The 13258-nt window shown below is 52.1% G+C and overlaps 1 protein-coding gene across 3 annotated transcripts in view; it reads left to right on the top strand.

The window, feature by feature from the left end:
• LOC129129188 (S-adenosyl-L-methionine-dependent tRNA 4-demethylwyosine synthase TYW1-like) overlaps positions 1–13258 on the top strand; it is a 99933-nt gene that overhangs the window by 19968 nt on the left and 66707 nt on the right. For all 3 annotated transcript variants that reach the window (XM_077188771.1, XM_077188770.1, XM_077188772.1), the window contains exons 9-10: positions 9314–9366; positions 12913–13031. In XM_077188771.1, coding sequence (XP_077044886.1) covers positions 9314–9366; positions 12913–13031 — 172 coding nt within the window. The remainder of the gene's footprint in view (positions 1–9313; positions 9367–12912; positions 13032–13258) is intronic.

Genomic DNA, 13258 nt, shown 5'->3' with positions numbered 1-13258 from the left:
TGGTGAGTACAGCCCAGTTTCACATTTCCTTTTTGGGCTTGCTTGTAAGTTTTTGACCCAATCCCTTTTGGGCAGCAAAGTTGCTTTTGCTTGGCCTGGGTGCCAGGAGGATTTGGTACAGGGTGAAGGATCAGTGAGCCTTTGCAGTGTTCCTGATTTCTCATTTAAATCTTTGGTGAGCTTTAGAGGGAGTCTCGAGCTGCTGTTCCAATAGGAAAGATGAAAGTAGAAAAACACAGTGGAGTTTTCTTTTCCTGTAAAACAAACAAAAAATCAAAACACCCTTCTGTGTGCCAGGGGAGGGTCAGGCTGGATCTCAGGGAAAGGTTCTTCCCCCAGAGGGTGCTGGCACTGCCCAGGGAATGGGCACAGCCCTGAGGCTGCCAGAGCTCCAGGAGCTCCAGGGATGCCCAGGGTGGGATTGTTGGGGTGTCTGTGCAGGGCCAGGGCTGGACTGGATGATCCCTGTGGTCCCTTCCAGTCAGGCTGTTCATGACTCAGGGGCTGACCATGACTTTGTGCTCTGCTGGGGTTGGTGCCATCATTAGTCACAGATGCTCCTGGATTTGCCAAATGTTTTATTGACGCTGATGGTCTGAGTGAAGCCAGCCACATCCTGCTGGATGCTGGCAGCTGGGAGAGGGATTGTTCACTGCCTGCCTGAGCTATTTGGAGCTCAGACATGATGTGTCTCAGTGCCAGCCACCTCCATCAGCCCTGTCATGTCACAGGGGTTGTTCAGCAGCCCCAGGTTGGCTCTGACGCACTTCCCTCAACGGGGCAGGAGTGGAACAGGAGCAGTGAGCCCAAAGCCCTGAGAGCTGAGTGTTGGCTGAGGAGGCTCCAGTGGGGAATGGCCCCCACTACCAAAGGGCAGGGAAGATGGGATATTGGCAATTAGGAGGGTGGGCAGGCCCTGGCACAGGGTGCCCAGAGAAGCTGTGGCTGCCCCTGGATCCCTGGCAGTGCCCAAGGCCAGGCTGAATGGGGCTTGGGGCACCCTGGGACAATGGAATTGTCCCTGCCCATGGAAGGGGTGGGACTGGATGGGATTTAGGTCCCTTCAGGTCAGACCATTCCAAAATTTCTGAAGCTGCTCACACTGTGTTTCTGCCATGCTCTTTGCTGTGCTCTCTCCTGCTGTAACAGGACCAAACAAATCCCTGCTCTCCCTGCCTGGCAGCGCACTTGGGATGGGTTAATGATGCCAAAGGCTGACCCTGCTGACATTGGATAAATTATTCTGTCCCACAAGGACAGTTTTGCTGCAGTCCAGTTGGTTCTGTCTTTACTGGTTAAGGAAGGATACAATTTAGCCCCAGGGTGCCCAGGACACCTCTATTTTACTTGTCTCCAAAGACAAGTGGTGCATTAAGAGACAGCTCTTATCTGAAATAGTCTGGGCTTCAGCAGCCACTTAAACTGTCGTGCTCTGACTTTGTGCTGCAGCTAAAGCTGTGCTTTGGCCTGTGGCTTTTTGTGAGGAAGGGAAGGCAAGAGGCAGACTTCAGAAAAATACTGAAGGCTGGGCTTTTCAAGTGCTCACCAACCTGGATTTGAGGTTTTTAAAAGCATTGGTGGCTTTTGCTGACCCTTCTCAGGGCAAGGTTCCCAGTTCCTGCAGCTCTGGTGCCCAGCTCAACCTGGCTCTCTGTGCTGAGCCTTTGGAATGGTCAGTGTGTGGAAATGGCATCTCAAGCCATGGCACAGAGCTGGTGCTGCTGGCCAGGTGCTTTGCAGGCTCTGTGCTCCAGGGTTTGGGCTCTGGCAGGCTTTGGGAGGAGCTGTTCAACTCCAGGTGGCACTAGCAGCCCACAGCTGGCTCTGGGATTGGTGACACTGGTGCAGTCCCCAGAATGTGCCACAGAAATCAAATACTGGCTGTGGGCAGATTAAAAATTACTTTGCTAGCTAAGAAATTACTTGTGGTGAGCAGAATAAATACAGTGACCAAACCCAGGCACAGAGATCAATTCTTTAGGAAATGTCAGTAAATAAAGGGCAAACACACAGGTGAAAGCAAGGAGTCCAGGCAGCAGAAGATGCTTAAGCTCCTCTGTATGAGAGCTGCCAGGAGCTGGGGGAGAGCTGACTGCAATTCTGATGTGCTGGCACAGCTGTAGCACCTGAGCAGGAGCAGAGGAGATGGATAAATCACATTTAGGGGGCTCATTCTTCTCTCATATGTTACCAGAGCTGGTAGAATAACCTCATGTATAACAAAGAGGAAAATAAAAATAAACACAGATTTTGAAGTGCATCTTTTTTTTTTGGTTTGTTTTAGGTTTTGGCAGGGCTTTGGAGAGTATTGGGCTTTGAAATTAAGTCTAAGCTGGAACAAAGTACAGGATATGTTCAGGCAAGAATAAAATTTGCTGTGCTTTCTTTGTAAGGTGACACTCACCCCACACAAGGGGACAGTTCAGACAAATGGAAATGTGGAGAAGGGAATGTGCCCTGAATGACTGAAAAGTGTCTCAGGAAAACAGAACAGAAAAGAGATGCAGCTCATAGCAGGCAGCAGTTCTGTCTGTTACCTTCTGGGTGTGTTCTGGGTGCTTCAGGAGGAGACTTGTGCAGGTGGAACCTCCCATTCCAGGCTTCAGCCAAAGCTGACCCTGAGGTACAGCTCTTAAAAATGCCAAGTGCTTGCAGATTTCCTGTGTTTTTCTGTGAATAAAGAATTGCAGAGTCCCAGACTGGTTTTGGTTGGACAGGACCTTAAAGCTCATCCAGAGCCACCCCTGCCATGGCAGGGACACCTCCCACTGTCCCAGGTGCTCCCAGCCCTGTCCAGCCTGGCCTTGGGCACTGCCAGGGATGCAGGGGCAGCCCCAGCTGCTCTGGGCACCCTGTGCCAGGGCCTGCCCACCCTGCCAGGGAACAATTCCTAATTCCCAATATCCCATCCATCCCTGCCCTCTGGCACTGGGAGCCATTCCCATGGGGGTGGCTGAATCACCAGCTGGACTGGTTGCTCTTTGAGGTCCCTTCCAACCCAAACCAGCCCATGATTCCTTTTTGGGAATGCTCTGCCTTGGTGGTGCTTTTGGACACAAAGGGTTCAGATAAAGAAGGGTGTGTTGCATTTTCTCTGGTGTTGGTACAGGTGAGTGCTCTGTGAGGCTCTGCCAAAGGCATCATTGGTTTAATATTCCTGTGCTTCAGAGGGAAAGGTGCTCTTGGATTAAAAGAGACATCTGAGTCGAAAGGAAACACCAGGTTTTGAGAATCCTGAATCTTATGATCAGCTGGGGAGGCTGGAACTTGTGGTAGCTCCTGGCACTCCCACCCCTGCACTTTGCCAGTCTTATTTCCCTGGCTCTAGGTTGGCTCTGGGTTGTCTGTGCAGCAGCTGAATCCCTTTCACTGCCCCCAGGAGGCTTTTACTGTGTCTTAAAAGTGTCCAAGATGTTTGTGTTGTGTACAGTGTCAGTGATCTGAGGCAGCTGGGAGGCCAAACCTCCCATCCCTTTGGGAGGGACAGGCTTTGTGCTAACAAGGGACAGTCCTGCAGTCCCTGCTTCTGTCCCACTCCTGCTTTCAGCTCATGGGAGCAATCCTTCCCAATTCACAACCCTTTTGTATTTCTTAAGAGCCTTTTTTCAAACAAAGAGACAATCTAAAATAGGTCTTGGTAGACCTGGTAAGAATTTCTTCAAGGTTGAGCAGTTCTAGGAATGAACCTGGAGGTGTCTCTTGTCATGCTTGGACAATCTGAAAAATTCCACTCCCCAGTGTCCCCTTCTTCCTAGATTTGTATAAAATGCTGATGTAATGTGAACAGGTGCCTCACCAGGGGCGTTTATTATTATTATTATTATTATTATTATTATTATTATTATTATTATTATTATTATTATTATTATTATTATTATTATTAAATGTCAAGTATTCTTTGTCTGGGTGGTGACTCAAGCACAGCAGTTGTGTTTCAGTGTGGAAAATGGTCCTTACAGGTGGTGGGGATGGATCCTGCTGTCACTGACCTTCAGCTCTGGCCCTGCTAAACTGCAGTCCTTCAGAACTGCAGGAAATTGGGATTTTTTTCCCTGTAAAACTTCTGCTAGTGTGAGACTGGCCTGAGCTGCAGCTCTAGCAGATACTCCCTGCCGCAGAGCAGTGGTTTTATTGCAGGAGAGTGCTGGCTAGCCCCTTGCAGAGGTGGCAGCTGGACTTTGCTGCTCTCAGGGCAGCCCTGGGACAGCCAGCAGGGGTTGGAGGCACAGTGGGGCCCTGGAGTGGCTTTCCCAGCTCCCAGAGCCTGCACTCCTGGAGAAGGATGGTTCAGTCTTTTCCTTGTGCTTTTTGGAGCTTTTTCAACCGTGGATCTCCTTCTTTCTTTCAGTATTGAATCTTTTGCTTTGGGATTTTGGGCCAAAGTAAACTTCTGGTGATGCAGAGATCTGAGCTGGGAGGTGTCAACCAGGCAGAGCTTGTCCCCTGTGCTGGCACGGCTGGGGCACCACCAGTGCTGGGGGCACCCCTGGGCTCCTCAGGACAGGAGTGCAGACCCACAGGGGCTGGAGGTGTCCAGGGAAGGGTCTGGAGCCCCAGGAGCAGCTGAGGGAGCTGGGCAGGAGCTCAGCCTGGAGCAAAGGAGGCTCAGGGGGGCCCTTGTGGCTCTGCACAGCTCCTGACAGGAGGGGACAGCCGGGGGGGTCGGGCTGTGCTCCAGGGAACAGGGACAGGAGCAGAGGGAACGGCCTCAGGCTGGGCCAGGGGAGCCTCAGGGGGGAATCCAGCAGGAATTTCCCCATGGAAAGGGGAGTCAGGCACTGCCCAGGGAGGTTTGGAGTGCCCATCCCTGGAGGTGCCCAGGGAAGGGCTGGAGGTAGCACTCAGAGCTCTGGGCTGGGGACAAGGTGGGGATGGGGCACAGCTGGGACTGGATGGGCTTGGAGGTTTTTTCTGACCTCAGGGATTCAGTGTCTGTGGGTTTTGTTCTGGACACTTTGCCACCTGGGGATGGTCTGCAGTCCCTGAAGGCCACTCAGCACAGCTCTCAGGGTTGTTCAGAGAGTGCAGGGGGTGTGACACAGCTCCTGATAGGGACACTTGTGCTTGTAGAAATTCAGCTGGCCTGCTCTGCTCTCAAAAATAACAGAATTGCTCAGTTATGGACATAATTCATTCATGTCCAGGAGCTTAGGAAGACAGGATGTGTGTCTGGCACTGGTAAGCTGGCAAACCACATCCAGAGCCCCTGGATACTGGAATGTGCCCTAGGAATACAGACAGCAGTGTCCTGGCTCAGTGCTGAGAGCTCAGCTGGCTCTCTCTCTGAGTTCTTTGAGTTTCAGAGAAAAGACTTTTAAACTCTTATTTCCAGGATGGAGTGGAAATGCTGCAGTGTGGTTCCAAAGAGCTGAGCACAGTCCTGCCCCAGCCTCTGGAGCAATCAGGAGCTGTGACTTTGGCCATCTCTCCAGTTCCACATCCCTCTGTGCTCTATTAAACTCCAGTTGGCCTGTCAGGGTGAGCAATCACCACATGTTCCTCAGCCTGGTGTTACTGCCTGATAACACTCATTTCACCCCAAAGGTTGTTTAAAAGCTTAATTCACTTCTATAAAAGTGACACTTAATTTCAGTGAAGTTTGGCAAGCTTCTAGATCATCTAAAATTTATCATCTAGAGCAGGATCAACTCATAGCCAGCCTTCAAATGAGATGTTCTTGTTCTTTAGGTGGGAGCTGAGCTGAGTGAGCCTGCTCATAATTGAAGGGATCCTTTGCATATTAGACTGTGGAAATAATAAATAGATGGGTTTGTTCAGCTGTAGTGTCTGAAGGTACACAGGGGTGGGGAACAGCAGGTCCATCAAACACTGGATTGTTTGCAAGGTGCTGTATCCAAATGTGCACTTAGAGTTATTGGTCAGGAGTCACAGCCCTTGGAGCAAGGGGGGAATGTGATCACAGGGACTCCTGGCACCCACAGCTCCAGACTTGGGGCCATCAGCAGGATTGGATTCAGGCACTGATGGCCTTGGCAGAGCCACAGGGACGTTGTGGCAAAGCTGATGGAAGAGTGGAGCTGGCCTGAGCTTCCAGAATGCTCAGCAGGAGCTGCAGCGTGGGAACAGGGTGGAGATCCTCAGGCTGGCTTTGATCACAGTTTTTCACATGTTTAATTTGAAGCTTTGCAGTAAGGATGTGCTGTCCCCATGTGCTGGCACTGCTGAGGTCACACCCCAGTCCTGGGGTCAGATTTGGGCCCTCACTGCAGAGAGGACATTGAGGGGCTGGAGCAAGTCCAGGGCAGGGAATGGAGCTGGGAAGGGTCTGGAGCCCCAGGAGGGGCTGAGGGAGCTGGGCAGGGGCTCAGCCTGGAGCAAAGGAGGCTCAGGGGGCCCTTGTGGCTCTGCACAGCTCCTGACAGGAGGGCACAGCCGGGGGGGCCGGGCTGTGCTCCAGGGAACAGGGACAGGAGCAGAGGGAACGGCCTCAGGCTGGGCCTGGGGAGGGGCAGGGGGGATTTGGGGAAATTCCCCATGGAAAGGATTGTCCAGTCCTGGCACAGCTGCCCAGGGCAGGGGTGCAGTCCCCACCCCTGGAGAGGTTTAACAGCCATGTGGATGTGGCACCTGGGGACATGGGGCAGTGGGGGGAACAGTTGGGTTGATGGTCTCAGGGGGATTTCCCAACCAGAACAGTTCTGTGATTCTGGGACACTCCCAGTTTCTTGCTCAACCTTTTGTCCTTTCTTTTGGCCCAGACTGCTCTGCTGCCTCCTTCCCAGCAGTGCAGCCAGTGCTGAAGAAAGGCTCTGCAGTCCTGTAGTCTCTGCTCACTGGCAGCAGGGGTGGATCAAGTGTCCAGCCTTGGTCTCTGGTATTTTCTCTCATTCCCAAGTGTCAGAAGCTTGGCAAGGCCAGCACGTAGTGCTGGGTGATCACACCTTCTCCCAGTTGCCCACAGGGTGCAGGACCCCAGTTCTGTGGCTTTAGGGTTCTGCACATGTCTGCTGCTCCCTCCTGTCACCACAGCTGGGACTGCTGGCAGTGACAGAGATGAGTAACCCCCCTCTCATCCCCAAAGCTGGCTGGTGTTTGTAAGACTGTTTTGATGTTGAATATGTACAATTTTCTTGGCCTTTAAAGGAAGCTGTGGGTGCTCCACATGGTGGAAGTTGATTTAAGGAACCTAAGAGAAAATGCTGGAGCTCTGGAGTTTGGCACCTTGCTCAGTTCAGCTGCTTCCTCTCTTCCCTCAAACAGCTCAGTAGTGGATCTGGGTGGGCATGTCCTATTTCCAATGTAATTTTTCTGCAAAACCCATCTGAAAGGAGCCATGTTGCTGTTGCTGACAAGTGATCTGTGGGAGAATAATCTTATATGACTGGTGGTGCTGGATTTGGAGAAATGGGAAAAATAAGGCTTGGACTGTGCTGGGTGACAGCAGCAGAGGCTACCTTGGACAGCTGTGTTAGAGGGAGGAGGAGTGCAGCACCGTTTCAGCTCTCATCCACAAATCTTATGAGGACACACATTTTAGCAGGGAGGTCTCAGCTGAGATTAGACCTTGCTGGACAAGCTGTTTGCAGAGAAAAGCTGCAGCAAGAGGCAGGACAGAGCAGGGCAGGGAGGTGTTGGGTTCCAGCCACGTGGAGCTCTGTGTGTGTGGCTGTGCTCCTCGACCCTGAGTGTGAGCCAGTCTGAGGTGAAGGTGTCCCCACGGCTGCAGGTGGCTTTGTCACAGAATCCCAGAGTGGTTTGGGCTGGAAGGGACCTTAAGGAGACAGGGCAGGGACACCTCCCACTGTCCCAGGCTGCTTCACGCCCCATCCAGCCTGGCCTTGGGCACTGCCAGGGATGCAGGGGCAGCCCCAGCTGCTCTGGGCACCCTGTGCCAGGGCCTGCCCACCCTCACAGGGAACAATTCCTGATTCCCAATATCCCACCTATCCCTGCCTTCTGGCTGTGGGAGCCATTCCCTGTGCCCTGTCCCTCCATCCCTTGTCCCCTGTCCCTCTCCAGCCTTCTTGCAGCACAGGTCACTCTGCCTGTATATGTTCCAGTGTGAGGAGATGGATCAAACACCACCAGGTGGAGTGGGCAGAGGAGCCTGGGCAGGTCCTGCTGGGTTTGAGTGGCAGGAGCAGAGCATTGTTTGGTTCCCTGTTAGCCCTGTCTGTGTGCACACAGTTTAATTTCTGCCTGCTGCAGCTGCTGTGGCATCTGCTGCTCCTGCAGTTCCTGGCTGGCTCGGTGTCCTTGCAGGTGTCAGGGACTTTGGGATGCAGTTGCTCTCACCTTGCTTTGGGACCTTGCTGTGCCAGAGCAGCTCAGGGACAGATGAGCAGGGCAGGGCACTTGTGCTGCTGCTGTGGAGGAGCTGAAGGCCAGTTTCCTGAGCTGAAGGCTTTTTTCCTGTTGAGTTTGTGCTGGTTGGCAGGAAGAAGACTTGATAGCTAAAATGTGATATTTTTCCTTGCCTTGAAAGTGTTCATAAGAGCAGCGGGCAGGTGCAGTAGGCAGCTGGGAGGTGCTGAGTTTGGGGACAGCCAGGCCAGTCACATGTGAATGCCACTGTGAGAGACACAGTGAGGTGTCTCAAATCCCTCTTATTTTTATGCTGATTTTGAAGGGACTTCTAATCCTTCAGACATATTGGCCTCTAAGCACTTTTCTCAAAGAGGGATATAACCCCACTCAAGCAGTTTGGGTAATAATAGCACTTAGTGCTTAACGAACGTTTTGCAATTAATCCTCCAGGACCCATTGGAATAGAATTGTGTTGATCTTGGCTGGGGACTGAGGAGCTGATGTGAACTCAGCTTTCCTTTGGGTGTGGAGGAGCAGCTCCCTCCCCGTGGAGCTGGTGAGGCTCAGGTGGGTTCAGGCTGAGCCCTGGCTGTGTTCCCCTCCTGTGCCCTCCCAGCTGCACTGGGAATCAGTTCCTGTCCTGCAGGCTGGGACAGGGATCCTGGCTGCTGGCTAGGAGGCTGTTCTGGGCTCATGGCCTGGGGCCAGGGAGATGCTCCTGCTTCCCTGTCCTGCTCCTTGGGTCTGTGAGCTGTCCCTGGGTTAGCCAGGCTCTGCCATCCTGTGCATGCAGGAGTCCCCTGGGCACCCTGATTCAAACCAGCCTCAGCAATGTCAATCCATGTCCCACTAAAAGAAACCATTTGCAGTGGGCTGAGGTCCCTGGGGTGGCACTGCCATTGCTGGTGGTGTCACTTTGGGGCCAGTGGGGAAGAGCAGCACTGAGTCCACAGTGTCAATCACTCTGGGTACCACTTGGTATATTTTATGTGTCAATTCCTGCAGGCTAAACTCAGTTGTTTGATGATTTGTGCTTTGTTTTCAGGTTATAAACTCATTGGGAGCCATTCTGGGGTGAAGCTCTGCCGATGGACAAAGGTATGTTCTGTTTCCTTTTCTCATTTCATAAATAAAAACAAAGCTAGAGACTTGCTCAGGTATTCCAATTTCCTGATGAAATTACATTTTAAAATGTGCTATTATTTGCACAAACCCAAATTCCATCTTTCAAGCTATAACCTTGCATTTCCAGCTATTAAAATTCCTCTGCAAAGAGTGAAAATAGAGTTGTGGCACAGAGCTGGGAACATCCTTTTCTGGTTTTTCCTGTTGTTCTGCTGTCTGCTAAAACATCTTCTGCCCACTGAAATCCACGTGAGGGAAGAGTGGGAAGGTTGTATCCCTGGTGTGAGGTTTGTGGAACAGGGATAGCACAGCCACTGCCACACCTGAGCAGGCACATGAGGCTGTTTGAACCCCCTGTGCTGGGGCTGGGTTGTGACAGGGCTCCCCTGGCTCTCAGCATTTATCAGATCACATTTCCACGGGGAGGTGTTCATGATTTCACTGTTGCTAATGATTTCCCTGCTCAGTAGGGTGTGTGTGGATGTGGCTGTGAACAGCACCCATGGGTATGAATGCACCTGTGTGACACAGCCTCCTCCCAGCCCTGCACATGGCTCCTGGAGGAGCTGGAGCTCAATACCTTTTCAAGCAGTTTCCAGACTTAAAAACATTCCCAGCAGAGCCCCGGAGAATAAACTGCAAGCCCTTCAGGGTGGGTGTGGTTTCAGCTGTCCTTGGCAGGTCCCTCTGGAGCTCACAAGTCTTGTATATTTGGGGAGCAGTATTGATCAGAGAATCATTGAGGGTGGAAAAGCCCTCCGAGACCATCGAGACCAACCATTCCCCCAGCACTGCCCCCTGTCCCCAAGTGCCACCTCCACAGGGCTGTTAAACCCCTCCAGGGGTGGGGACTCCACCCCTGCCCTGGGCAGCTGCACCAGGACTGGACAACAAATTCCAGGAAGGAATTTCCCCAAAATCCCCCCTGAGGCTCCCCTGGCCCAGCCTGAGGCCGTTCCCTCTGCTCCTGTCCCTGTTCCCTGGAGCACAGCCCGACCCCCCCGGCTGTCCCCTCCTGTCAGGAGCTGTGCAGAGCCACAAGGGCCCCCTGAGCCTCCTTTGCTCCAGGCTGAGCCCCTGCCCAGCTCCCTCAGCTGCTCCTGGGGCTCCAGACCCTTCACACACCATGTTGCAACATCCTGCACCCTTGAGCATCCCTGGATGGGAACCTCTGGAATCAGCACCTCGTTAAGATGCCAGCACATCTGTAATTCCTGTGCTGTGGCAGTGATCAGTCCTGGCTGTCTGAGTTCTCCTTTGCTGCATGATTAACTTTGTTTATTTTTGAAAGAACCCTTAGGGTGCCACCCCAGGGTGGCTGCAGACAGTTTTCATTGCAGTGCCTGGTGTCAATGAGCTGTTTCATCAAGGGCCTTGTTCTCCTGAGCAGCATAGAGAGCCCACCCTGGGCTGTCAGGAGTGTGTGGGATGCACTGAGCCCACTGCTGCTGTGCTGGTCACTCTTACACCCATTTCCCTCTTCTGTCACTGTTAGTGGCAGACATAATCACGAAAAGTTTAAAGAAAAGCTTCCATGTTGTGTCTGAGAAGGCCAGAGAACCTATTTTTATGAAAGACTCAGACTTTAATGCAGCACTGTAAAGCCATTTCACAAAATAAATAGCAGCTCTGTGTGCTTAGATGGGCCCACACTATTTTTAGCTTAAGCAGGAATTGAATGTAAAGTCTTCTAATAAATTGAGCTGAGATTGGTTCCAGGCAGTGGCTTTGCCTCAGGTTCACACCAGTGTGTGAGAGCCTTCAGGAGCCTTTGTGGGGATTTGTATCAGAGGAAAGCAGGAGCAGGGCTGGCAGGATCAGTATTAAGTGGAGTTTCATAGAGGTATCTCAGATGGAAAAGATTGGGTTCTATCAAATTCCAGAAAAAACAAAAACCCTGTATGTTTTAGGAAGGGTCTGTTTGCCTTAGGAAAAGCCAAATATAACTTGCTCTCCTGAATTTGTGAATCTCCTGAAGTCTCTCTTATTTGAAGAATGGGTAGAATCAACACCATTTTCCATGTCATTTAATCTTCCACCTGTACAGCCAGTCAGGGATTAGCTGTAGATTTTTCCCTGCTGCTCCTTTCTGTTGGATCACCAGGACTCTCCAGGAAGACGAAGGCAGATTGAAAGCTGCTGTGTTATATTTTAGATTTTCTCTTGAGAGGAGTAAAGTTTCTTTCTCATTTATTATTATTTAACTGAGCTAATGAAAGACAGCCCTTTCTGCAAGCTGCCTGCATGATAAATAGGAGTTGAATCCTGTTGGGAAAGCTGCTGTGGCTGTGCTGGGAAGGGAAGTGCAGCATCCTGCTGGAGCCACTGCTGGCTGTGAATGAGGGCTTATAAGGTCAGGGCATTTATTTAATTTAGTGCTGCAAGAAATACTCTGCCAGATAAATGAAAAGAATGGAGTGTTCAGGAGGACAGCCTTGAAATGGATCCTTGTTGCTCCTGAGTGAGCTTTTCCAGGAACACTTCCTGCAGCACAAGAGGCTTCACCTGCTCTTCATGGGCTGAGGCTGAAAAGCTGCAGGAGAGCACATTGTTGTGCTGGGATCTGCCAGAGAAGGGACTGAGGAGATTAAAGTTCTTTCTCCTCTAACACTCCAGTAGTTTGACCTCCTAAATGCAGTCTGGCTGCAGGGGTGCATGTAAAGAGTCCTACTTTATAGGGAGCTGGGAATTTCTTGGGGCAGGTGGCACTGGTGTCCCTCAGCTCTGCTGAGGGCATTGCTGGACTTGGAACTCCAGTCACAGGTGGCTGAAAGGGAGCAGATCCACAGCAGCCCTCAGTTTGGCTCCAGATGGGGAATTTTAACTCTCCTGGTGTGTGTGTGTGTGTGTGCCCTCAGTTTGGTTCCACGTGGGTTTTTAGCTCTCCTGTGGAGTGTGTGTATTTCCCTGCCCTCAGTTTGGCTCCAGATGGGGAATTTTCACTTTCTTGGTTTGTGTTTGTGCGTGTGTGGATGTGTGTGTTCCCCTGCCCTCAGTCTGGCCCCAGCTGGGTTTTTAGCCCTCCTTGCGGTGTGTGTGTGTTCCCCTGCCCTCAGTTTGGTTCCAGCTGGGTTTTTAACAGTCCCTATGTGTTCCCCTGCCCACAGTTTACCCCCAGCTGGGTTTTTAGCTCTCCTGGGGTGTGTGTGTGTTCCCCTGCCCTCAGTTTGGTTCCAGCTGGGTTTTTAGCTCTCCTTGGGGGTGTGTGTGTGTTCCCCTGCCCTCAGTTTGGTTCCAGCTGGGTTTTTAGCTCTCCTGGGGTGTGTGTGTGTTCCCCTGCCCTCAGTCTGGCCCCAGCTGGGTTTTTAGCTCTCCTTGGGGGTGTGTGTGTGTTCCCCTGCCCTCAGTCTGGCCCCAGCTGGGTTTTTAGCTCTCCTTGGGGGTGTGTGTGTGTTCCCCTGCCCTCAGTTTGGTTCCAGCTGGGTTTTTAGCTCTCCTTGGGGGGGTGTGTGTGTTCCCCTGGCCTCAGTCTGGCCCCAGCTGGGTTTTAACGCTCCCTGTGTGTTTCCCTGCCCTCAGTCCATGCTGCGGGGCCGCGGGGGCTGCTACAAGCACACCTTCTATGGCATCGAGAGCCACCGCTGCATGGAGGCCACCCCCAGCCTGGCCTGTGCCAACAAGTGTGTCTTCTGCTGGAGGTAAGGCAGCCCTGGGCTCTGGCCAGGGTGGGGGCTCTGTGGAACACAGCCAGCTGTGATCTGGGGGTGTGGGCTGGGTGTGCTGTGCGACCCCCCCGAGGTGCTCAGCAATGGCAGTGTCTTTGGAAATTGGACCATTTTCCATGTTTAAAGTACCTGCACCCCCACCAATTCCACTGCTCTAAACAAGTGAAAAGTGATCACTCAGTAACTGTTGCCTTCCTAAA

The sequence above is a fragment of the Agelaius phoeniceus genome, chromosome 20 (assembly GCF_051311805.1).
Source record: "Agelaius phoeniceus isolate bAgePho1 chromosome 20, bAgePho1.hap1, whole genome shotgun sequence".
Lineage (NCBI taxonomy): Eukaryota > Metazoa > Chordata > Aves > Passeriformes > Icteridae > Agelaius > Agelaius phoeniceus.
The sequence above is the reverse complement of the archived record's forward strand: the minus strand, read 5'-3'. Positions and strand labels throughout refer to the sequence as shown.